Here is a 23,418-nt window from a genome sequence, read left to right as displayed (position 1 = left end):
GATGATGGTTATAGTAACAGAATGGTTATAGTAACAGAATGGTTATAGTAACAGAATAGTTATAGTAACAGATGGTGGTTATAGTAACAGATGATGGTTATAGTAACAGATGATGGTTATAGTAACAGATGATGGTTATAGTAACAGAATGGTTATAGTAACAGAATGGTTATAGTAACATATGATGGTTATAGTAACCGATGATGGTTATAGTAACAGATGATGGTTATAGTAACAGATGATGGTTATAGTAACAGAATGTTATAGTAACAGATGATGGTTATAGTAACAGATGATGGTTATAGTAACAGAATGGTTATAGTAACAGATGATGGTTATAGTAACAGATGATGGTTATAGAAACAGATGATGGTTATAGTAACAGAATGGTTATAGTAACAGATGATGGTTATAGTAACAGAATGGTTATAGTAACAGAATGGTTATAGTAACAGAATGGTTATAGTAACAGAATGGTTATAGTAACAGATGATGGTTATAGTAACAGAATGGTTATAGTAACAGAATGGTTATAGTAACAGATGATGGTTATAGTAACAGATGACGGTTATAGTAACAGAATGGTTATAGTAACAGAATGATTATAGTAACAGATGATGGTTATAGTAACAGATGATGGTAATAGTAACAGAATGGTTATAGTAACAGAATAGTTATAGTAACAGATGATGGTTATAGTAACAGATGATGGTTATAGAAACAGATGATGGTTATAGTAACAGAATGTTTATAGTAACAGAATGGTTATAGTAACAGAATGGTTATAGTAACAAATGATGGTTATAGTAACAAATGATGGTTATAGTAACAGAATGGTTATAGTAACAGAATGGTTATAGTAACAGAATGGTTATAGTAACAGATGATGGTTATAGAAACAGATGATGGTTATAGTAACAGAATGGTTATAGTAACAGATGATGGTTATAGTAACAGAATGGTTATAGTAACAGATGATGGTTATAGTAACAGAATGGTTATAGTAACAGAATGGTTATAGTAACAGATGATGGTTATAGTAACAGAATGGTTATAGTAACAGATGATGGTTATAGTAACAGATGATGGTTATAGTAACAGATGATGGTTATAGTAACAGATGATGGTTATAGTAACAGAATGGTTATAGTAACAGAATGGTTATAGTAACAGATGATGGTTATAGTAACAGAATGGTTATAGTAACAGAATGGTTATAGTAACAGATGATGGTTATAGTAACAGAATGGTTATAGTAACAGAATGGTTATAGTAACAGAATGGTTATAGTAACAGATGATGGTTATAGTAACAGATGATGGTTATAGTAACAGAATGGTTATAGTAACAGAATGGTTATAGTAACAGAATGGTTATAGTAACAGATGATGGTTATAGTAACAGAATGGTTATAGTAACAGAATGGTTATAGTAACAGAATAGTTATAGTAACAGAATGGTTATAGTAACAGAATGGTTATAGTAACAGAATGGTTATAGTAACAGAATGGTTATAGTAACAGAATGGTTATAGTAACAGAATGGTTATAGTAACAGATGATGGTTATAGTAACAGAATGGTTATAGTAACAGATGATGGTTATAGTAACAGATGATGGTTATAGTAACAGAATGGTTATAGTACCAGAATGGTTATAGTAACAGATGATGGTTATAGTAACAGATGATGGTTATAGTAACAGAATGGTTATAGTAACAGATGATGGTTATAGTAACAGATGATGGTTATAGTAACAGAATGGTTATAGTAACAGAATGGTTATAGTAACATATGATGGTTATAGTAACAGTATAGTTATAGTAACAGATGATGGTTATAGTAACAGATGATGGTTATAGTAACAGATGATGGTTATAGTAACAGATGATGGTTATAGTAACAGAATGGTTATAGTAACAGATGATGGTTATAGTACCAGATGATGGTTATAGTAACATAATGGTTATAGTAACATAATGGTTATAGTAACAGAATGGTTATAGTAGCAGATGACGGTTATGGTAACAGATGATGGTTAATGTAACAGAATGGTTATAGTAACAGATGATGGTTATAGTAACAGAATGGTTATAGTAGCAGAATGGTTATAGTAACAGATGATGGTTATAGTAACAGATGATGGTTATAGTAACAGAATGGTTATAGTAACAGATGGTGGTTATAGTAACAGATGATGGTTATAGTAACAGAATGGTTATAGTAACCGAATGGTTATAGTAACAGATGATGGTTATAGTAACAGATGATGGTTATAGTAACAGATGATGGTTATAGTAACAGAATGGTTATAGTAACAGATGATGGTTATAGAAACAGATGATGGTTATAGTAACAAAATGGTTATAGTAACAGATGATGGTTATAATAACAGATGATGGTTATAGTAACAGAATGGTTATAGTAACAGAATGTTATAGTAACAGAATGGTTATAGTAACAGAATTGTTACATTAACAGATGATGGTTATAGTAACAGATGATGGTTATAGTAACAGATGATGGTTATAGTAACAGAATGGTTATAGTAACAGATGATGGTTATAGTAACAGATGATGGTTATAGTAACAGATGATGGTTATAGTAACAGAATGGTTATAGTAACAGATGATGGTTATAGTAACAGATGATGGTTATAGTAACAGAATGGTTATAGTAACAGATGATGGTTATAGTAACAGATGATGGTTATAGTAACAGATGATGGTTATAGTAACCGAATGGTTATAGTAACAGATGATGGTTATAGTAACAGATGATGGTTATAGTAACAGAATGGTTATAGTAACAGATGATGGTTATAGTAACAGATGATGGTTATAGTAACAGAATGGTTATAGTAACAGATGATGGTTATAGTAACAGAATGGTTATAGTAACAGATGATGGTTATAGTAACAGAATGGTTATAGTAACAGAATGGTTATAGTAACAGAATGGTTATAGTAACAGAATGGTTATAGTAACAGATGATGGTTATAGTAACAGAATGGTTATAGTAACAGAATGGTTATAGTAACAGATGATGGTTATAGTAACAGAATGGTTATAGTAACAGAATGGTTATAGTAACAGATGATGGTTATAGTAACAGAATGGTTATAGTAACAGATGATGGTTATAGTAACAGAATGGTTATAGTAACAGAATGGTTATAGTAACAGAATGGTTATAGTAACAGATGATGGTTATAGTAACAGATATGGTTATAGTAACAGATGATGGTTATAGTAACAGATGATGGTTATAGTAACAGAATGGTTATAGTAACAGAATGGTTATAGTAACAGAATGGTTATAGTAACAGATGATGGTTATAGTAACAAAATGGTTATAGTAACAGAATGGTTATAGTAACAGATGATGGTTATAGTAACAGAATGGTTATAGTAACAGAATGGTTATAGTAACAGATGATGGTTATAGTAACAGATGATGGTTATAGTAACAGAATGGTTATAGTAACAGATGATGGTTATAGTAACAGAATGGTTATAGTAACAGATGATGGTTATAGTAACAGATGATGGTTATAGTAACAGAATGGTTATAGTAACAGATGATGGTTATAGTAACAGAATGGTAGTTATAGTAACAGAATGGTTATAGTAACAGAATGGTTATAGTAACAGAATGGTTATAGTAACAGATGATGGTTATAGTAACAGATGATGGTTATAGTAACAGATGATGGTTATAGTAACAGAATGGTTATAGTAACAGAATGGTTATAGTAACAGATGATGGTTATAGTAACAGAATGGTTATAGTAACAGATGATGGTTATAGTAACAGATGATGGTTATAGTAACAGAATGGTTATAGTAACAGAATGGTTATAGTAACAGAATGGTTATAGTAACAGATGATGGTTATAGTAACAGAATGGTTATAGTAACAGAATGGTTATAGTAACAGATGATGGTTATAGTAACAGATGACGGTTATAGTAACAGAATGGTTATAGTAACAGAATAGTTATAGTAACAGATGATGGTTATAGTAACAGAATGGTTATAGTAACAGATGATGGTTATAGTAACAGATGATGGTTATAGTAACAGAATGGTTATAGTAACAGAATGGTTATAGTAACAGATGATGGTTATAGTAACAGAATGGTTATAGTAACAGATGATGGTTATAGTACCAGATGATGGTTATAGTAAAAGATGATGGTTATAGTAACAGAATGGTTATAGTACCAGATGATGGTTATAGTACCAGATGATGGTTATAGTAACAGATGATGGTTATAGTAACAGAATGGTTATAGTAACAGATGATGGTTATAGTAACAGATGATGGTTATAGTAACAGATGATGGTTATAGTAACAGATGATGGTTATAGTAACAGATGATGGTTATAGTAACAGATGATGGTTATAGTAACAGATGATGGTTATAGTAACAGAATGGTTATAGTAACAGATGATGGTTATAGAAACAGATGATGGTTATAGTAACAGAATGGTTATAGTACCAGATGATGGTTATAGTAACAGATGATGGTTATAGTAACCGAATGGTTATAGTAACAGATGATGGTTATAGTAACAGATGATGGTTATAGTAACAGAATGGTTATAGTAACAGAATGGTTATAGTAACAGATGATGGTTATAGTAACAGATGACGGTTATAGTAACAGAATGGTTATAGTAACAGAATGATTATAGTAACAGATGATGGTTATAGTAACAGAATGGTTATAGTAACAGAATGGTTATAGTAACAGATGATGGTTATATTAACAGAATGGTTATAGTACCAGAATGGTTATAGTAACGGATGATGGTTATAGTAACAGAATGGTTATAGTAACAAATGATGGTTATAGTAACAAATGATGGTTATAGTAACAGAATGGTTATAGTAACAGAATGGTTATAGTAACAGAATGGTTATAGTAACAGAATGGTTATAGTAACAGAATGGTTATAGTAACAAATGATGGTTATAGTAACAGATGATGGTTATAGTAACAGAATGGTTATAGTAACAGAATGGTTATAGTAACAGAATGGTTATAGTAACAGAATGGTTATAGTAACAGAATGGTTATAGTAACAGATGATGGTTATAGTAACAGATGATGGTTATAGTAACAGAATGGTTATAGTAACAGATGATGGTTATAGTAACAGATGATGGTTATAGTAACAGATGATGGTTATAGTAACAGAATGGTTATAGTAACAGAATGGTTATAGTAACAGAATGGTTATAGTAACAGATGATGGTTATAGTAACAGATGATGGTTATAGTAACAGAATGGTTATAGTAACAGAATGGTTATAGTAACAGAATGGTTATAGTAACAGATGATGGTTATAGAAACAGATGATGGTTATAGTAACAGAATGGTTATAGTACCAGAATGGTTATAGTAACAGATGATGGTTATAGTAACAGATGATGGTTATAGTAACAGAATGGTTATAGTAACAGATGATGGTTATAGTAACAGAATGGTTATAGTAACAGAATGGTTATAGTAACAGATGATGGTTATAGTAACAGAATGGTTATAGTAACAGATGATGGTTATAGTAACAGATGATGGTTATAGTAACAGAATGGTTATAGTAACAGAATGGTTATAGTAACAGATGATGGTTATAGTAACAGATGATGGTTATAGTAACAGAATGGTTATAGTAACAGAATGGTTATAGTAACAGAATGGTTATAGTAACAGAATGGTTATAGTAACAGAATGGTTATAGTAACAGATGATGGTTATAGTAACAGAATGGTTATAATATCAGATGATGGTTATATTCACAGATGATGGTTATAGTAACAGAATGGTTATAGTAACAGAATGGTTATAGTAACAGAATGGTTATAGTAACAGATGATGGTTATAGTAACAGAATGGTTATAGTAACAGAATGACGGTTATAGTAACAGAATGGTTATAGTAACAGAATGGTTATAGTAACAGATGATGGTTATAGTAACAGAATGGTTATAGTAACAGATGATGGTTATAGAAACAGATGATGGTTATAGTAACAGAATGATTATAGTAACAGAATGGTTATAGTAACAGATGATGGTTATAGTAACATATGATGGTTATAGTAACAGTATAGTTATAGTAACAGATGATGGTTATAGTAACAGATGATGGTTATAGTAACAGAATGGTTATAGTAACAGAATGGTTATAGTAACATATGATGGTTATAGTAACAGTATAGTTATAGTAACAGATGATGGTTATAGTAACAGATGATGGTTATAGTAACAGAATGGTTATAGTAACAGAATGGTTATAGTAACAGATGATGGTTATAGTAACAGAATGGTTATAGTAACAGATGATGGTTATAGTACCAGATGATGGTTATAGTAACAGAATGGTTATAGTAACAGATGATGGTTATAGTACCAGATGATGGTTATAATAACAGAATGGTTATAGTAACAGAATGGTTATAGTAACAGATGATGGTTATAGTAACAGAATGGTTATAGTAACAGATGATGGTTATAGTAACAGATGATGGTTATAGTAACAGAATGGTTATAGTAACAGATGATGGTTATAGTACCAGATGATGGTTATAGTAACATAATGGTTATAGTAACATAATGGTTATAGTAACAGAATGGTTATAGTAACAGATGACGGTTATGGTAACAGATGATGGTTAATGTAACAGAATGGTTATAGTAACAGATGATGGTTATAGTAACAGAATGGTTATAGTAGCAGAATGGTTATAGTAACAGATGATGGTTATAGTAACAGAATGGTTATAGTAACCGAATGGTTATAGTAACAGAATGGTTATAGTAACAGAATGGTTATAGTAACAGAATGGTTATAGTAACAGAATGGTTATAGTAACAGAATGGTTATAGTAACAGATGATGGTTATAGTAACAGAATGGTTATAGTAACATAATGGTTATAGTAACAGAATGGTTATAGTAGCAGATGACGGTTATGGTAACAGATGATGGTTAATGTAACAGAATGGTTATAGTAACAGATGATGGTTATAGTAACAGAATGGTTATAGTAACAGATGGTGGTTATAGTAACAGATGATGGTTATAGTAACAGAATGGTTATAGTAACCGAATGGTTATAGTAACAGAATGGTTATAGTAACAGAATGGTTATAGTAACAGAATGGTTATAGTAACAGAATGGTTATAGTAACAGAATGGTTATAGTAACAGATGATGGTTATAGTAACAGAATGGTTATAGTAACAGATGATGGTTATAGAAACAGATGATGGTTATAGTAACAAAATGGTTATAGTAACAGATGATGGTTATAATAACAGATGATGGTTATAGTAACAGAATGGTTATAGTAACAGAATGGTTATAGTAACAGAATGTTATAGTAACAGAATGGTTATAGTAACAGAATTGTTACATTAACAGATGATGGTTATAGTAACAGATGATGGTTATAGTAACAGATGATGGTTATAGTAACAGAATGGTTATAGTAACAGATGATGGTTATAGTAACAGATGATGGTTATAGTAACCGAATGGTTATAGTAACAGATGATGGTTATAGTACCAGATGATGGTTATAGTAACAGAATGGTTATAGTAACAGATGATGGTTATAGTAACAGATGATGGTTATAGTAACAGATGATGGTTATAGTAACCGAATGGTTATAGTAACAGATGATGGTTATAGTAACAGATGATGGTTATAGTAACAGAATGGTTATAGTAACAGATGATGGTTATAGTACCAGATGATGGTTATAGTAACAGAATGGTTATAGTAACAGATGATGGTTATAGTACCAGATGATGGTTATAGTAACAGATGATGGTTATAGTAACAGAATGGTTATAGTAACAGATGATGGTTATAGTAACAGATGATGGTTATAGTAACAGATGATGGTTATAGTAACAGAATGGTTATAGTAACAGAATGGTTATAGTAACAGATGATGGTTATAGTAACAGAATGGTTATAGTAACAGATGATGGTTATAGTAACAGAATGGTTATAGTAACAGAATGGTTATAGTAACAGAATGGTTATAGTAACAGATGATGGTTATAGTAACAGAATGGTTATAGTAACAGAATGGTTATAGTAACAGATGATGGTTATAGTAACAGAATGGTTATAGTAACAGAATGGTTATAGTACCAGATGATGGTTATAGTAACAGATGATGGTTATAGTAACAGAATGGTTATAGTAACAGAATGGTTATAGTAACAGAATGGTTATAGTAACAGATGATGGTTATAGTAACAGAATGGTTATAGTAACAGATGATGGTTATAGTAACAGAATGGTTATAGTAACAGATGATGGTTATAGTAACAGATGATGGTTATAGTAACAGATGATGGTTATAGTAACAGAATGGTTATAGTACCAGATGATGGTTATAGTAACAGATGATGGTTATAGTAACAGATGATGGTTATAGTAACAGAATGGTTATAGTACCAGATGATGGTTATAGTACCAGATGATGGTTATAGTAACAGATGATGGTTATAGTAACAGAATGGTTATAGTAACAGATGATGGTTATAGTAACAGATGATGGTTATAGTAACAGATGATGGTTATAGTAACAGATGATGGTTATAGTAACAGATGATGGTTATAGTAACAGAATGGTTATAGTAACAGATGATGCTTATAGTAACAGAATGGTTATAGTAACAGATGATGGTTATAGTAACAGAATGGTTATAGTAACAGAATGGTTATAGTAACAGATGATGGTTATAGTAACAGATGATGGTTATATTAACAGATGATGGTTATAGTAACAGATGATGGTTATAGTAACAGATGATGGTTATAGTAACAGATGATGGTTATAGTAACAGATGATGGTTATAGTAACAGAATGGTTATAGTAACATATGATGGTTATAGTAACAGATGATGGTTATAGTAACAGAATGGTTATAGTAACAGAATGGTTATAGTAACAGATGATGGTTATAGTAACAGAATGGTTATAGTAACAGAATGGTTATAGTAACATAATGGTTATAGTACCAGATGATGGTTATAGTACCAGATGATGGTTATAGTACCAGATGATGGTTATAGTACCAGATGATGGTAACAGGTAGATATATAAAGGTGTGTCTTACCAACGATAGTGGAGAAGCGTCTGGTAGGTTCTTTGCCAGTCACCAGCTTGTAAAGGTCCGGATAATAGAACTCAATACTCTCCAGGAAAACCACATAACCTCGTTCTCCTTTACCATGAAGAATATCTAGCAGACGCCCTATACACACACACACACACACACACACACACACACACACACACACACACACACACACACACACACACACACACACACAGAGACTCACACACACACACACACACACACACACACACACACACACACACACACACACACACACACACACACACACACAGAGACACTCACACACACACACACACTCACACACACACACACACACACACACACACACACACACACACACACACACACACACACACACACACACACACACACACACACACACACACACACACACACAGAGACTCACACACACACACACACACACACACACACACACACACACACACACACACACACACACACACACACACACACACACACAGAGACACTCACACACACACACACACACTCACACACACACACACACACACACACACACACACACACACACACACACACACACACACACACACACACACACACACACACACATCACACACACACACACACACACACACACACACACACACACACACACACACACACACACACACACACACACACAGAGACACTCACACACACACACACACACACACACACACACACACACACACACACACACACACACACACACACACACACACACACACACACACCGTCCAGGGGAGAAAGTAGATTTAATTTCTTGTTATACCTTTTAATGTTTAATCTGATTGATAAAACAATCTGCAATAGAATCTTCATTTATAGACACACCCTCTTCATTTATAGACACACCCACCTGCTTTATAGACACACCCTCTTCATTTATAGACACACCCTCTTCATTTATAGACACACCCACCTGCTTTATAGACACACCCTCTTCATTTATAGACACACCCTCCTCCTTTATAGACACACCCTCTTCATTTATAGACACACCCTCTTCATTTATAGACACACCCTCCTGCTTTATAGACACACCCTCTTCATTTACAGACACACCCTCCTCCTTTATAGACACACCCTCTTCATTTATAGACACACCCTCTTCATTTATAGACACACCCTCCTGCTTTATAGACACACCCTCTTCATTTATAGACACACCCTCTTCATTTATAGACACACCCTCCTCCTTTATAGACACACCCTCTTCATTTATAGACACACCCTCTTCATTTATAGACACACCCTCCTGCTTTATAGACACACCCTCTTCATTTACAGACACACCCTCCTCCTTTATAGACACACCCTCTTCATTTATAGACACACCCTCTTCATTTATAGACACACCCTCCTGCTTTATAGACACACCCTCTTCATTTATAGACACACCCTCCTCCTTTATAGACACACCCTCTTCATTTATAGACACACCCTCTTCATTTATAGACACACCCTCTTCATTTATAGACACACCCTCTTCATTTATAGACACACCCTCTTCATTTATAGACACACCCTCTTCATTTATAGACACACCCTCTTCATTTACAGACACACCCTCTTCATTTATAGACACACCCTCCTGCTTTATAGACACACCCTCCTGCTTTATAGACACACCCTCTTCATTTATAGACACACCCTCTTCATTTATAGACACACCCTCTTCATTTATAGACACACCCTCCTGCTTTATAGACACACCCTCTTCATTTATAGACACACCCTCCTGCTTTATAGACACACCCTCCTGCTTTATAGACACACCCTCCTCCTTTATAGACACACCCTCTTCATTTATAGACACACCCTCCTCCTTTACAGACACACCCTCCTCCTTTATAGACACACCCTCCTCCTTTATAGACACACCCTCTTCATTTATAGACACACCCTCTTCATTTATAGACACACCCTCCTCCTTTATAGACACACCCTCTTCATTTGTAGACACACCCTCCTGCTTTATAGACACACCCTCCTTCTTTATAGACACACCCTCCTGCTTTATAGACACACCCTCCTCCTTTATAGACACACCCTCTTCATTTATAGACACACCCTCCTCCTTTATAGACACACCCTCTTCATTTATAGACACACCCTCCTGCTTTACAGACACACCCTCCTGCTTTATAGACACACCCTCCTCCTTTATAGACACACCCTCCTGCTTTACAGACACACCCTCCTGCTTTATACCTGTGAGGCTGACCTTAGAGTCCAGCAGTAGAGAGTTAACCTACCTGTGAGGTTAGCAGCGGTAGAGAGTTAACCTACCTGTGAGGTTAGCAGCAGTAGAGAGGTAACCTACCTGTGAGGCTGACCTTAGAGTCCAGCAGTAGAGAGTTAACCTACCTGTGAGGCTGACCTTAGAGACCAGCAGTAGAGAGGTAACCTACCTGTGAGGTTAGCAGCAGTAGAGAGTTAACCTACCTGTGAGGTTAGCAGCAGTAGAGAGTTAACCTACCTGTGAGGCTGACCTTAGATCCCAGCAGTAGAGAGTTAACCTACCTGTGAGGATGACCTTAGAGACCAGCAGTAGAGAGTTAACCTACCTGTGAGGTTAGCAGCAGTAGAGAGTTAACCTACCTGTGAGGATGACCTTAGAGACCAGCAGTAGAGAGTTAACCTACCTGTGAGGTTAGCAGCAGTAGAGAGTTAACCTACCTGTGAGGCTGACCTTAGAGACCAGCAGTAGAGAGTTAACCTACCTGTGAGGCTGACCTTAGAGACCAGCAGTAGAGAGTTAACCTACCTGTGAGGCTGACCTTAGAGTCCAGCAGTAGAGAGTTAACCTACCTGTGAGGTTAGCAGCAGTAGAGAGTTAACCTACCTGTGAGGATGACCTTAGAGACCAGCAGTAGAGAGTTAACCTACCTGTGAGGTTAGCAGCAGTAGAGAGGTAACCTACCTGTGAGGTTAGCAGCAGTAGAGAGGTAACCTACCTGTGAGGATGACCGTAGAGACCAGCAGTAGAGAGTTAACCTACCTGTGAGGTTAGCAGCAGTAGAGAGGTAACCTACCTGTGAGGCTGACCTTAGAGTCCAGCAGTAGAGAGTTAACCTACCTGTGAGGTTAGCAGCAGTAGAGAGGTAACCTACCTGTGAGGTTAGCAGCAGTAGAGAGGTAACCTACCTGTGAGGTTAGCAGCAGTAGAGAGTTAACCTACCTGTGAGGTTAGCAGCAGTAGAGAGTTAACCTACCTGTGAGGCTGACCTTAGAGCCCAGAACCTTACATTGGCGCAGGTAGGGGGTCAGTTTACCAGGCGAGAGGTAACCTACCTGTGCGATTGACCTTAGAGACCAGCAGTAGAGAGTTCAAGACCTCGTCTTCGTCCTGTTCGTCCAGAACCTTACATTGGCGCAGGTAGGGGGTCAGTTTCCCAGGCGAGATGTAGCGGCTCAGGATGTAGCGGTTATTCTCCACCGACTCCCACAGAGACTCCGTGTCCTCAGCTCCGTTCTCCATCTCTACACACACAGACAGACAGACAGACAGACAGACACACAGACACACAGACACACAGACAGACAGACAGACAGACAGACAGACAGACAGACAGACAGACAGACAGACAGACCAGACAGACAGACAGACAGACAGGACAGACAGACAGACAGACAGACAGACAGACAGACAGACAGACAGACAGACAGACAGACAGACAGACAGACAGACAGACAGACAGACAGACAGACAGACAGACAGACCAGACAGACAGACAGACAGACAGACAGACAGACAGACAGACAGACAGACCAGACCAGACAGAGAGTGATTTAGGTTTACTATATCCATCTCTCTCTATATACAGCGCCTTGCTAAAGTATTCACACCCCTTGGCATGTTTTTTTTCTGTTTTGTTGCATTTCAACCTGTAATTTAAACGGACAAACACAAAATAGTCCAAATTAGCAAATAACTTGTTTAAAAAAATTCACCAAAAACAACACAACTGAACAGTGGTGTTTGTATGTATTCACCCCTAAATAATATCTGGGGCAGCCAATTACCTTCAGAAGACACATAATTAGTTCAATAAAGTCCACCTGTGCTGCAGTCAAAGTGTCACATGATCTGTCACATGATCTCAGCATATATACAGTTAAAGTCAGAGGTTTACTTACACCTTCGCCAAATACATTTAAACTCACTTTTTTTCACAATTCCTGACATTTAATCCTAGCAAAAAATTCCCTGTCTTAGGTCAGTTAGGATCACCACTTTATTTGAAGAATGTGAAATGTCAGAATAATAGTAGAGAGAATGATTTATTTCAGCTTTTATTTCTTTCATCACATTCCCAGTGGGTCAGAAGTTTACATACACTCAATTAGTATTTGGTAGCATTGCCTTTAAATTGTTTAACTTGGGTCAAACGTTTTGGGTAGCCTTCCACAAGCTTCCCACAATAAGTTGGGTGAATTTTGGCCCATTCCTCCTGACAGAGCTGGTGTAACTGAGTCAGGTTTGTAGGCCTACTTTGCTCGCACACGCTTTTTCAGTTCTGCCCACACATTTTCTATAGGATTGAGGTCAGGGCTTTGTGATGGCCACTCCAATACCTTGACTTTGTTGTCCTTAAGCCATTTCGCCACAACTTTGGAAGAATGCTTGGGGTCATTGTCCATTGGGAAGACCCATTTGCGACCAAGATTTAACTTCCTGACCGATGTCTTGAGATGTTGCTTCAATACATCCACATAATGTTCCTCCTCATGATGCCATCTATTTTGTGAAGTGCATCAGTCCCTCCTGCAGCAAAGCACCCCAACAACATGATGCAGCGGATCATGAGAACGCCGGTCTATGCGGAGGTGCGCACAATCTCGCCCATGCACACGCACAGTCCGGTGCGAGCGATCCCAGCCCCTCGCAAGTGCCGTGCTAGAGTGGGCGTGCAGCCTGGTAGGAGGATGCCTGCACAGCGCATCTGGCCACCGGTGCACCTCCTAGGCTCAGGCTACCCTACGCCTGCTCTACGCACGGCAGCCATCAGGCCTCTGCACAGCCCTGTTCGCCCTGTACCAGCACTCCGCCCGTGCAGGGCTACTGATACCACCCAGCCAGGACGGGTGGTGCAGGCTGTGCGCTCCAGACCTCCAGTGCGGGTTCATGGCCCGGTGTATCCAGTTCCTGCTCCGCGTACTGGCCCGGTGTATCCAGTTCCTGCTCCTCGTACTGGCCCGGTGTATCCAGTTCCTGCTCCTCGTACTGGCCCGGTGTATCCAGTTCCTGCTCCTCGTACTGGCCCGGTGTATCCAGTTCCTGCTCCTCGTACTGGCCCGGTGTATCCAGTTCCTGCTCCTCGTACTGGCCCGGTGTATCCAGTTCCTGCTCCTCGTACTGGCCCGGTGTATCCAGTTCCTGCTCCTCGTACTGGCCCGGTGTATCCAGTTCCTGCTCCTCGTACTGGCCCGGTGTATCCAGTTCCTGCTCCTCGTACTGGCCCGGTGTATCCAGTTCCTGCTCCTCGTACTGGCCCGGTGTATCCAGTTCCTGCTCCTCGTACTGGCCCGGTGTATCCAGTTCCTGCTCCTCGTACTGGCCCGGTGTATCCAGTTCCTGCTCCTCGTACTGGCCCGGTGTATCCAGTTCCTGCTCCTCGTACTGGCCCGGTGTATCCAGTTCCTGCTCCTCGTACTGGCCCGGTGTATCCAGTTCCTGCTCCTCGTACTGGCCCGGTGTATCCAGTTCCTGCTCCTCGTACTGGCCCGGTGTATCCAGTTCCTGCTCCTCGTACTGGCCCGGTGTATCCAGTTCCTGCTCCTCGTACTGGCCCGGTGTATCCAGTTCCTGCTCCTCGTACTGGCCCGGTGTATCCAGTTCCTGCTCCTCGTACTGGCCCGGTGTATCCAGTTCCTGCTCCTCGTACTGGCCCGGTGTATCCAGTTCCTGCTCCTCGTACTGGCCCGGTGTATCCAGTTCCTGCTCCTCGTACTGGCCCGGTGTATCCAGTTCCTGCTCCTCGTACTGGCCCGGTGTATCCAGTTCCTGCTCCTCGTACTGGCCCGGTGTATCCAGTTCCTGCTCCTCGTACTGGCCCGGTGTATCCAGTTCCTGCTCCTCGTACTGGCCCGGTGTATCCAGTTCCTGCTCCTCGTACTGGCCCGGTGTATCCAGTTCCTGCTCCTCGTACTGGCCCGGTGTATCCAGTTCCTGCTCCTCGTACTGGCCCGGTGTATCCAGTTCCTGCTCCTCGTACTGGCCCGGTGTATCCAGTTCCTGCTCCTCGTACTGGCCCGGTGTATCCAGTTCCTGCTCCTCGTACTGGCCCGGTGTATCCAGTTCCTGCTCCTCGTACTGGCCCGGTGTATCCAGTTCCTGCTCCTCGTACTGGCCCGGTGTATCCAGTTCCTGCTCCTCGTACTGGCCCGGTGTATCCAGTTCCTGCTCCTCGTACTGGCCCGGTGTATCCAGTTCCTGCTCCTCGTACTGGCCCGGTGTATCCAGTTCCTGCTCCTCGTACTGGCCCGGTGTATCCAGTTCCTGCTCCTCGTACTGGCCCGGTGTATCCAGTTCCTGCTCCTCGTACTGGCCCGGTGTATCCAGTTCCTGCTCCTCGTACTGGCCCGGTGTATCCAGTTCCTGCTCCTCGTACTGGCCCGGTGTATCCAGTTCCTGCTCCTCGTACTGGCCCGGTGTATCCAGTTCCTGCTCCTCGTACTGGCCCGGTGTATCCAGTTCCTGCTCCTCGTACTGGCCCGGTGTATCCAGTTCCTGCTCCTCGTACTGGCCCGGTGTATCCAGTTCCTGCTCCTCGTACTGGCCCGGTGTATCCAGTTCCTGCTCCTCGTACTGGCCCGGTGTATCCAGTTCCTGCTCCTCGTACTGGCCCGGTGTATCCAGTTCCTGCTCCTCGTACTGGCCCGGTGTATCCAGTTCCTGCTCCTCGTACTGGCCCGGTGTATCCAGTTCCTGCTCCTCGTACTGGCCCGGTGTATCCAGTTCCTGCTCCTCGTACTGGCCCGGTGTATCCAGTTCCTGCTCCTCGTACTGGCCCGGTGTATCCAGTTCCTGCTCCTCGTACTGGCCCGGTGTATCCAGGTTCCTGCTCCTCGTACTGGCCCGGTGTATCCAGTTCCTGCTCCTCGTACTGGCCCGGTGTATCCAGTTCCTGCTCCTCGTACTGGCCCGGTGTATCCAGTTCCTGCTCCTCGTACTGGCCCGGTGTATCCAGTTCCTGCTCCTCGTACTGGCCCGGTGTATCCAGTTCCTGCTCCTCGTACTGGCCCGGTGTATCCAGTTCCTGCTCCTCGTACTGGCCTCAAGGTGCGTGTCCCTAGTCTGGCGTCTCCAAAGCCAGCACCACGCACCAGGCCTCCAGTGCGTCAGCCCAGTCCAGTACATCCTGCTCCTGTTCCTCGCCACAGCCTTCGGGTCAGTTCCCGTGCCCGGCGTCTCCAAAGACAGTCCCACGCCTCAGGCTTTCGGTGAGCAGTCCCCGTCCAGAGCTTCCGGTGACAGTTCCCGTCCAGAGCTTCCGACGACAGTTGCCCCGTCCAGAGCTTCCGACGACAGTACCCCGTCCAGAGCTTCCGGCGACAGTTCCCCGTCCAGAGCTTCCGGCGACAGTTCCCCGTCCAGAGCTTCCGGCGACAGTTCCCCGTCCAGAGCTTCCGACGACAGTTCCCCCGTCCAGAGCTTCCGACGACAGTTCCCCGTCCAGAGCTTCCGGCGACGTTCCCGTCCAGAACTTCGGACGACAGTTCCCAGTCCGGAACTTCGAGACAGTTGCCCAGTCCGGAACTCGAGAGAGTCGTCCTACAGTCCGGAACCGAGAGAGTCGGCCTACAGTCCGGAACCGAGAGAGACGGCCTACAGTCCGGAACCGAGAGAGTCGGCCTACAGTCCGGAACCGAGAGAGTCGCCCGCCAGTCCGAGGTCTCCAGCGACGCGCCTTAGCCCCGAGCCTTCAGCGGGGGTGGACAGGTTAGGTTGGGGACTAAGCCTGAGCCACCTCCGTAGTAGGAGGATTGGGGAGGGGGGGTGTAGCACAAGAACCGTCGGTGACGGTGGCCACCCTCCCTTCCCTCCCTTTAGTTTAGGGTTTATTTTTGTGTTTTTTATGTTTAGGTGCATCCGGGGTCTGCACCTTTAGGAGGGGGTACTGTCACGTCCTGACCAGTATAAGGGGTTATTTGTTATTGTTGTTTGGTCAGGACGTGGCAGAGGGTGTGTTTGTTTTGTGTTGTCGGGGGTTTTTGGGTAGTGTTCTATGTTTTGTATTTCTATGTTCTATTTTCTAGTTATTCTATTTCTATGTTTAGTTTATTGTTTTTGACCTTCGATTGGAGGCAGCTGTTCCTCGTTGCCTCTAATTGAAGGTCCTATTTAGTAGGGGTGTTTTTTCTATGGGTTTTGTGGGTAGTTGTTTCTTGTTTAGCTGTGTGCCTGACAGGACCGTTTTTCGTCGGTCTTTTTGTTCAGTGCTCATTTATTTAATAAAGACGAAAATGAGCATTCACATCCCCGCTGCATTTTGGTCCAATCACTACCTACTATCTACTATACTATATATATACTATACTATATACTATACTACTATCACTACTATCACTACTAACCCCTCTTTTACGCTGCTGCTACTCTCTGTTCATTATATATACATAGCCACTTTAACCACATCTACATGTACATACTACCTCAATCAGCCCGACTGTATGTAGCCTCGCTACTGTATGTAGCCTCGCTACTTTTATAGCCTCGCTACTGTATATTTTTTTATTTATTTTATTTTATTTCACCTATCTTTAACCAGGTAGGCAAGTTGAGAACAAGTTCTCATTTACAATTGCGACCTGGACAAGATAAAGCAAAGCAGTTCGACACATACAACAACACAGAGTTACACATGGAGTAAAACAAACATACAGTCAATAATACAGTGGAAAAATAAGTCTATATACAATGTGAGCAAATGAGGTGAGATAAGGGAGGTAAAGGCAAAAAATAGGCCATGGTGGCGAAGTAAATACAATATAGCAAGTAAAACACTGGAATGGTAGATTTGTAGTGGAAGAAAGTGCAAAGTAGAAATAGAAATAATGGGGTGCAAAGGAGCAAAAATAAATAAATAAATACAGTAGGGGAAGAGGTAGTAGTTTGGGCTAAATTATAGATGGGCTATGTACAGGTGCAGTGATCTGGGAGCTGCTCTGACAGCTGGTGCTTAAAGCTAGTGAGGGAGATATGTGTTTCCAGTTACAGAGATTTTTGTAGTTCGTTCCAGTCATTGGCAGCAGAGAACTGGAAGGAGAGACGGCCAAAGGAGGAATTGGCTTTAGGGGTGACCAGAGAGATATACCTGCTGGAGCGCGTGCTACAGGTGGGTGCTGCTATGGTGACCAGTGAGCTGAGATAAGGCGGAGCTTTACCTAGCAGAGACTTGTAGATGACCTGGAGCCAGTGGGTTTGGCGACGAGTATGAAGCGAGGGCCAGCCAACGAGAGCGTACAGGTCGCAGTGGTGGGTAGTGTATGGGGCTTTGGTGACAAAACGGATGGCACTGTGATAGACTGCATCCAATTTGCTGAGTAGAGTGTTGGAGGCTATTTTATAGATGACATCGCCGAAGTCGAGGATCGGTAGGATGGTCAGTTTTACGAGGGTATGTTTGGCAGCATGAGTGAAGGACGCTTTGTTTTGCGAAATAGGAAGCCAATTCTAGATTTTATTTTGGATTGGAGATGCTTAATGTGAGTCTGGAAGGAGAGTTTACAGTCTAACCAGACACCTAGGTATTTGTAGTCCACATATTCTAAGTCAGAACCGTCCAGAGTGGTGATGCAGGACGGACGGGCAGGTGCGGGCAGCGATCGGTTGAAGAGCATGCATTTAGTTTTACTTGTATTTAAGAGCAGTTGGAGGCCACGGAAGGAGAGTTGTATGGCATTGAAGCTCGTCTGGACGTTAGTTAATACAGTGTCCAAAGAAGGGCCAGAAGTATACAGAATGGTGTCGTCTGCGTAGAGGTGGATCAGAGAATCACCAGCAGCAAGAGCGACATCATTGATGTATACAGAGAAGAGAGTCGGCCCAAGAATTGAACCCTGTGGCACCCCCATAGAGACTGCCAGAGGTCCGGACAACAGGCCCTCCGATTTGACACACTGAACTCTATCAGAGAAGTAGTTGGTGAACCAGGCGAGGCAGTCATTTGAGAAACCAAGGCTGTTGAGTCTGCCGATGAGGATGTGGTGATTGACAGAGTCGAAAGCCTTGTCCAGGTCGATGAATACGGCTGCACAGTAATGTCTCTTATCGATGGCGGTTACGATATCGTTTAGGACCTTGAGCGTGGCTGAGGTGCACCCATGACCAGCTCTGAAACCAGATTGCATAGCGGAGAAGGTGCGGTAGGATTCGAAATGGTCGGTAATCTGTTTGTTGACTTGGCTTTCGAAGACCTTAGAAAGGCAGGGTAGGATGGATATAGGTCTGTAGCAGTTTGGGTCAAGAGAGGGGGATGACCACTGCTGCTTTCCAGTCTTTGGGAATAGATAGTAAAAGGAACGGGTTTCTGGGGGCGATAAAATAGCTTTGAGGTATAATGTACAGACAAAGGTATGGCAGGATGTGAATACAGTGGAGGTGAACCTGGGCATTGAGTGACGATGAGAGAGATATTGTCTCTAGAAACATCATTGAAACCAGAAGATGTCATAGCATGTGAGGGTGGAGGAACTGAAAGGCTGGATGACCTGTTCTCTCCCTGTCTGTCTCTCTTCCTCATCTCTCCCTGTCTGTCTCTCTGTCTGTCTCTCTTCCTCATCTCTCCTTCTGTCTGTCTCTCTGTCTGTCTCTCTTCCTCATCTCTCCCTCTGTCTGTCTCTCTGTCTGTCTCTCTACCTCATCTCTCCCTCTGTCTGTCTCCCTGTCTGTCTCTCTTCCTCATCTCTCCTTCTGTCTGTCTCTCCTTCTGTCTGTCTCTCTTCCTCATGTCTCTCCCTGTCTGTCTCTCTGTCTGTCTCTCTACCTCATCTCTCCCTCTGTCTGTCTCTCTGTCTATCTCTCTTCCTCATGTCTCTCCCTGTCTGTCTCTCTGTCTGTCTGTCTGTCTTCCTCATCTCTCCCTGTCTGTCTCTCTTCCTCATGTCTCTCCCTGTCTGTCTCTCTTCCTCATCTCTCCTTCTGTCTGTCTCTCTGTCTGTCTCTCTTCCTCATCTCTCTCTCTGTCTGTCTCTCTTCCTCATCTCTCCTTCTGTCTGTCTCTCTGTCTGTCTCTCTTCCTCATCTCTCCCTCTGTCTGTCTCTCTGTCTGTCTCTCTTCCTCATCTCTCCTTCTGTCTGTCTCTCTGTCTGTCTCTCTTCCTCATGTCTCTCCCTGTCTGTCTCTCTGTCTGTCTCTCTTCCTCATCTCTCCCTGTCTGTCTCTCTGTCTGTCTCTCTTCCTCATGTCTCTCTCTGTCTGTCTCTCTGTCTGTCTCTCTGTCTGTCTCCCTGTCTGTCTCTCTGTCTGTCTCTCTTCCTCATCTCTCCCTGTCTGTCTCTCTGTCTGTCTCTCTTCCTCATCTCTCTTCTTCTGTCTCTCTGTCTGTCTCTCTTCCTCATCTCTCTCCTGTCTGTCTGTCTCTCTGTCTGTCTCTCTTCCTCATCTCTCTCTCTGTCTGTCTCTCTTCCTCATCTCTCCTTCTGTCTGTCTCTCTGTCTGTCTCTCTTCCTCATCTCTCCCTCTGTCTGTCTCTCTGTCTGTCTCTCTACCTCATCTCTCCCTCTGTCTGTCTCTCTGTCTGTCTCTCTCCCTCATCTCTCCCTCTGTCTGTCTCTCTGTCTGTCTCTCTCCCTCATCTCTCCCTCTGTCTGTCTCTCTGTCTGTCTCTCTTCCTCATCTCTCCTTCTGTCTGTCTCTCTGTCTGTCTCTCTTCCTCATCTCTCCCTCTGTCTGTCTCTCTGTCTGTCTCTCTTCCTCATCTCTCCCTCTGTCTGTCTCTCTGTCTGTCTCTCTGTCTGTCTCTCTTCCTCATCTCTCCTTCTGTCTGTCTCTCTGTCTGTCTCTCTCCCTCTGTCTGTCTCTCCCTCTGTCTGTCTCTCTGTCTGTCTCTCTTCCTCATCTCTCTCTCCCTCTGTCTCGTCCATCTCTCTCTCTCTCTCTCTCTCTCTCTCTCTCTCTCTCTCTCTCTCTCTCTCTCTCTCTCTCTCTCTCTCTCTCTCTCTCTCTCTCTCTCTCTCTCTCTCTCTCTACCTCTCTCTCTCTACCTCCTCTCTCTACCTCCCTCTCTCTACCTCTCTCTCTCTACCTCTCTCTACCTCTCTCTACCTCTCTCTCTCTCTCTCTCTCTCTCCTCTCTCTCTCTACCTCTCTCTTACCCCTAACTCTCTCTACTCTCTCTCTCTACCTCTCTCTATCTCTCTCTCTCTCTACCTCTCTCTCTACCTACCTCTCTCTCTCTCTCTCTCTCTCTCTCTCTCTCTACCTACCTCTCTCTCTCTCTCTCTCTCTCTACTCTCTCTCTACCTCTCTCTCTACCTACCTCTCTCTCTACCTCTCTCTCTCTACCTCCCACTCTCCATACTGTGTCTGGTGGGCCCTGCTCTACCCCTACCTCTCTCTACCTCTCTACCTCTCTACCTCTCTCTCTACCTCTCTACCTCTCTACCTCCCTCTCTACCTCTCTACCTCTCTCTCTACCTCTCTCTCTACCTCTCTACCTCCCTCTCTCTACCTCTCTCTACCTCCCTCTCTCTCTCTCTACCTCTCTCTCTACCTACCTCTCTCTCTACCTCTCTCTCTCTACCTCTCTCTCTCTCTATACTGTGTCTGGTGGGCCCTGCTCTACCCCTAACTCTCTCTACCTCTCTCTCTCTCTCTCTCTCTCTCTCTCTCTCTCTCTCTCTCTCTCTCTCTCTCTCTCTCTCTCTCTCTCTACCTTTCTCTCTACCTCTACCTCTCTCTCTCTACCTCTCTCTCTACCTCTCTCTCACCTCTCCCTCTCTCTCTCTCTATCTCTCTCTCCATACTGTGTCTGGTGGGCCCTGCTCTACCCCTAACTCTCTCTCTCTCTCTCTCTACCTCGCTCTCTCTACCTCTCTCTACCTCTCTCTCTACCTCCCCCTCTCTCTACCTCTCTACCTCTCTCTCTCTCTCTCCCTCTCTCTACCTCTCTCTCTATCTCTCTCTCTACCTCTCTCTACCTCTCTCTCTCTACCTCCCCCTCTCTCTACCTCTCTCTCTCTACCTCTCCCTCTCTCTACCTCCCCCTCTCTCTACCTCTCTCTCTCTCTCTCTACCTCTCCCTCTCTCTACCTCTCTCTCTATCTCTCTCTCCATACTGTGTCTGGTGGGCCCTGCTCTACCCATAACTCTAACCCTAGTGGCTTTATAATCCTGCTTTGTGTCTTCAGCCAGGCAAATCAGCCCTATCTAACACACACACACCAGATAACAGCTCTATGCAAATGTCTGTGTGTGTGTGTGTGTGTGTGTGTGTGTGTGTGTGTGTGTGTGTGTGTGTGTGTGTGTGTGTGTGTGTGTGTGTGTGTGTGTGTGTGTGTGTGTGTCAGGAAGGAAAGGAGACGGAAAGAACAGTTGTTTCTGCACACGCACACACACACACACACAGACACACACACACACACACACACACACACACACACACACACACACACACACTGAGGAGGAGATTTAAACTACGAACTGTCACCTCCCACACACACACACACACACACACACACACACACACAGTACACACACACACAGTACACACACACACACACACACACACACGGTCACCCACAGACGTTTCCTCTTCTCTTAATTTGGAGTGTATGACTCAGAAAGCCACTTCCCAGTTCCTCCTTCTACTGCAGATGTCAAGACTCAGTTCAATGTAAAGGGGATTTATTGGCCGAGGAAACCCGTGTTTACATCGCCAAAGCAAGTGAAATAGATAATAAACAAAAGTGAAATAAAAAATACAAAAAAAAATGTACAGACTATATATATCATGTCTATGTGCAGTGTTGTAACGATGTGCAAATAGTTACAAGTACCAAAAAAGGGAAAATAAATCAACATAAATATGGGTTGTATTTATAATGGTGTTTTGTTCTTCACTGGTTGACCTTTTCTTGCGGCAACAGGTCACACATCTTGCTGCTGTGATTAAACTCTGTGGTATTTCACCCAGTAGATATGGGAGTTTATCAAAATCGGGTTTGTTTTCTAATTCTTTGTGGATCTGTGTAATCTGAGGGAAATATGTGT

General features: G+C 42.3%; 1 protein-coding gene across 1 annotated transcript in view; it reads right to left on the bottom strand.

The window, feature by feature from the left end:
* The window catches only part of LOC106595170 (caspase recruitment domain-containing protein 11), a 152,258-nt gene that overhangs the window by 110,386 nt on the left and 18,454 nt on the right, over positions 1-23,418 (bottom strand). Inside the window, exons 2-3 of the mRNA XM_045712666.1 lie at positions 12,494-12,682; positions 9,152-9,289 (exon numbers count right to left, since the gene is read on the bottom strand). Of these exons, the coding sequence (XP_045568622.1) occupies positions 9,152-9,289; positions 12,494-12,680 (325 nt within the window). The 5' untranslated portion in view covers positions 12,681-12,682. The remainder of the gene's footprint in view (positions 1-9,151; positions 9,290-12,493; positions 12,683-23,418) is intronic.

The sequence above is a fragment of the Salmo salar genome, unplaced genomic scaffold, assembly GCF_905237065.1.
Source record: "Salmo salar unplaced genomic scaffold, Ssal_v3.1, whole genome shotgun sequence".
Classification (NCBI taxonomy): Eukaryota; Metazoa; Chordata; class Actinopteri; order Salmoniformes; family Salmonidae; genus Salmo; species Salmo salar.
This window is presented reverse-complemented; position numbering and strand designations above follow the sequence as displayed.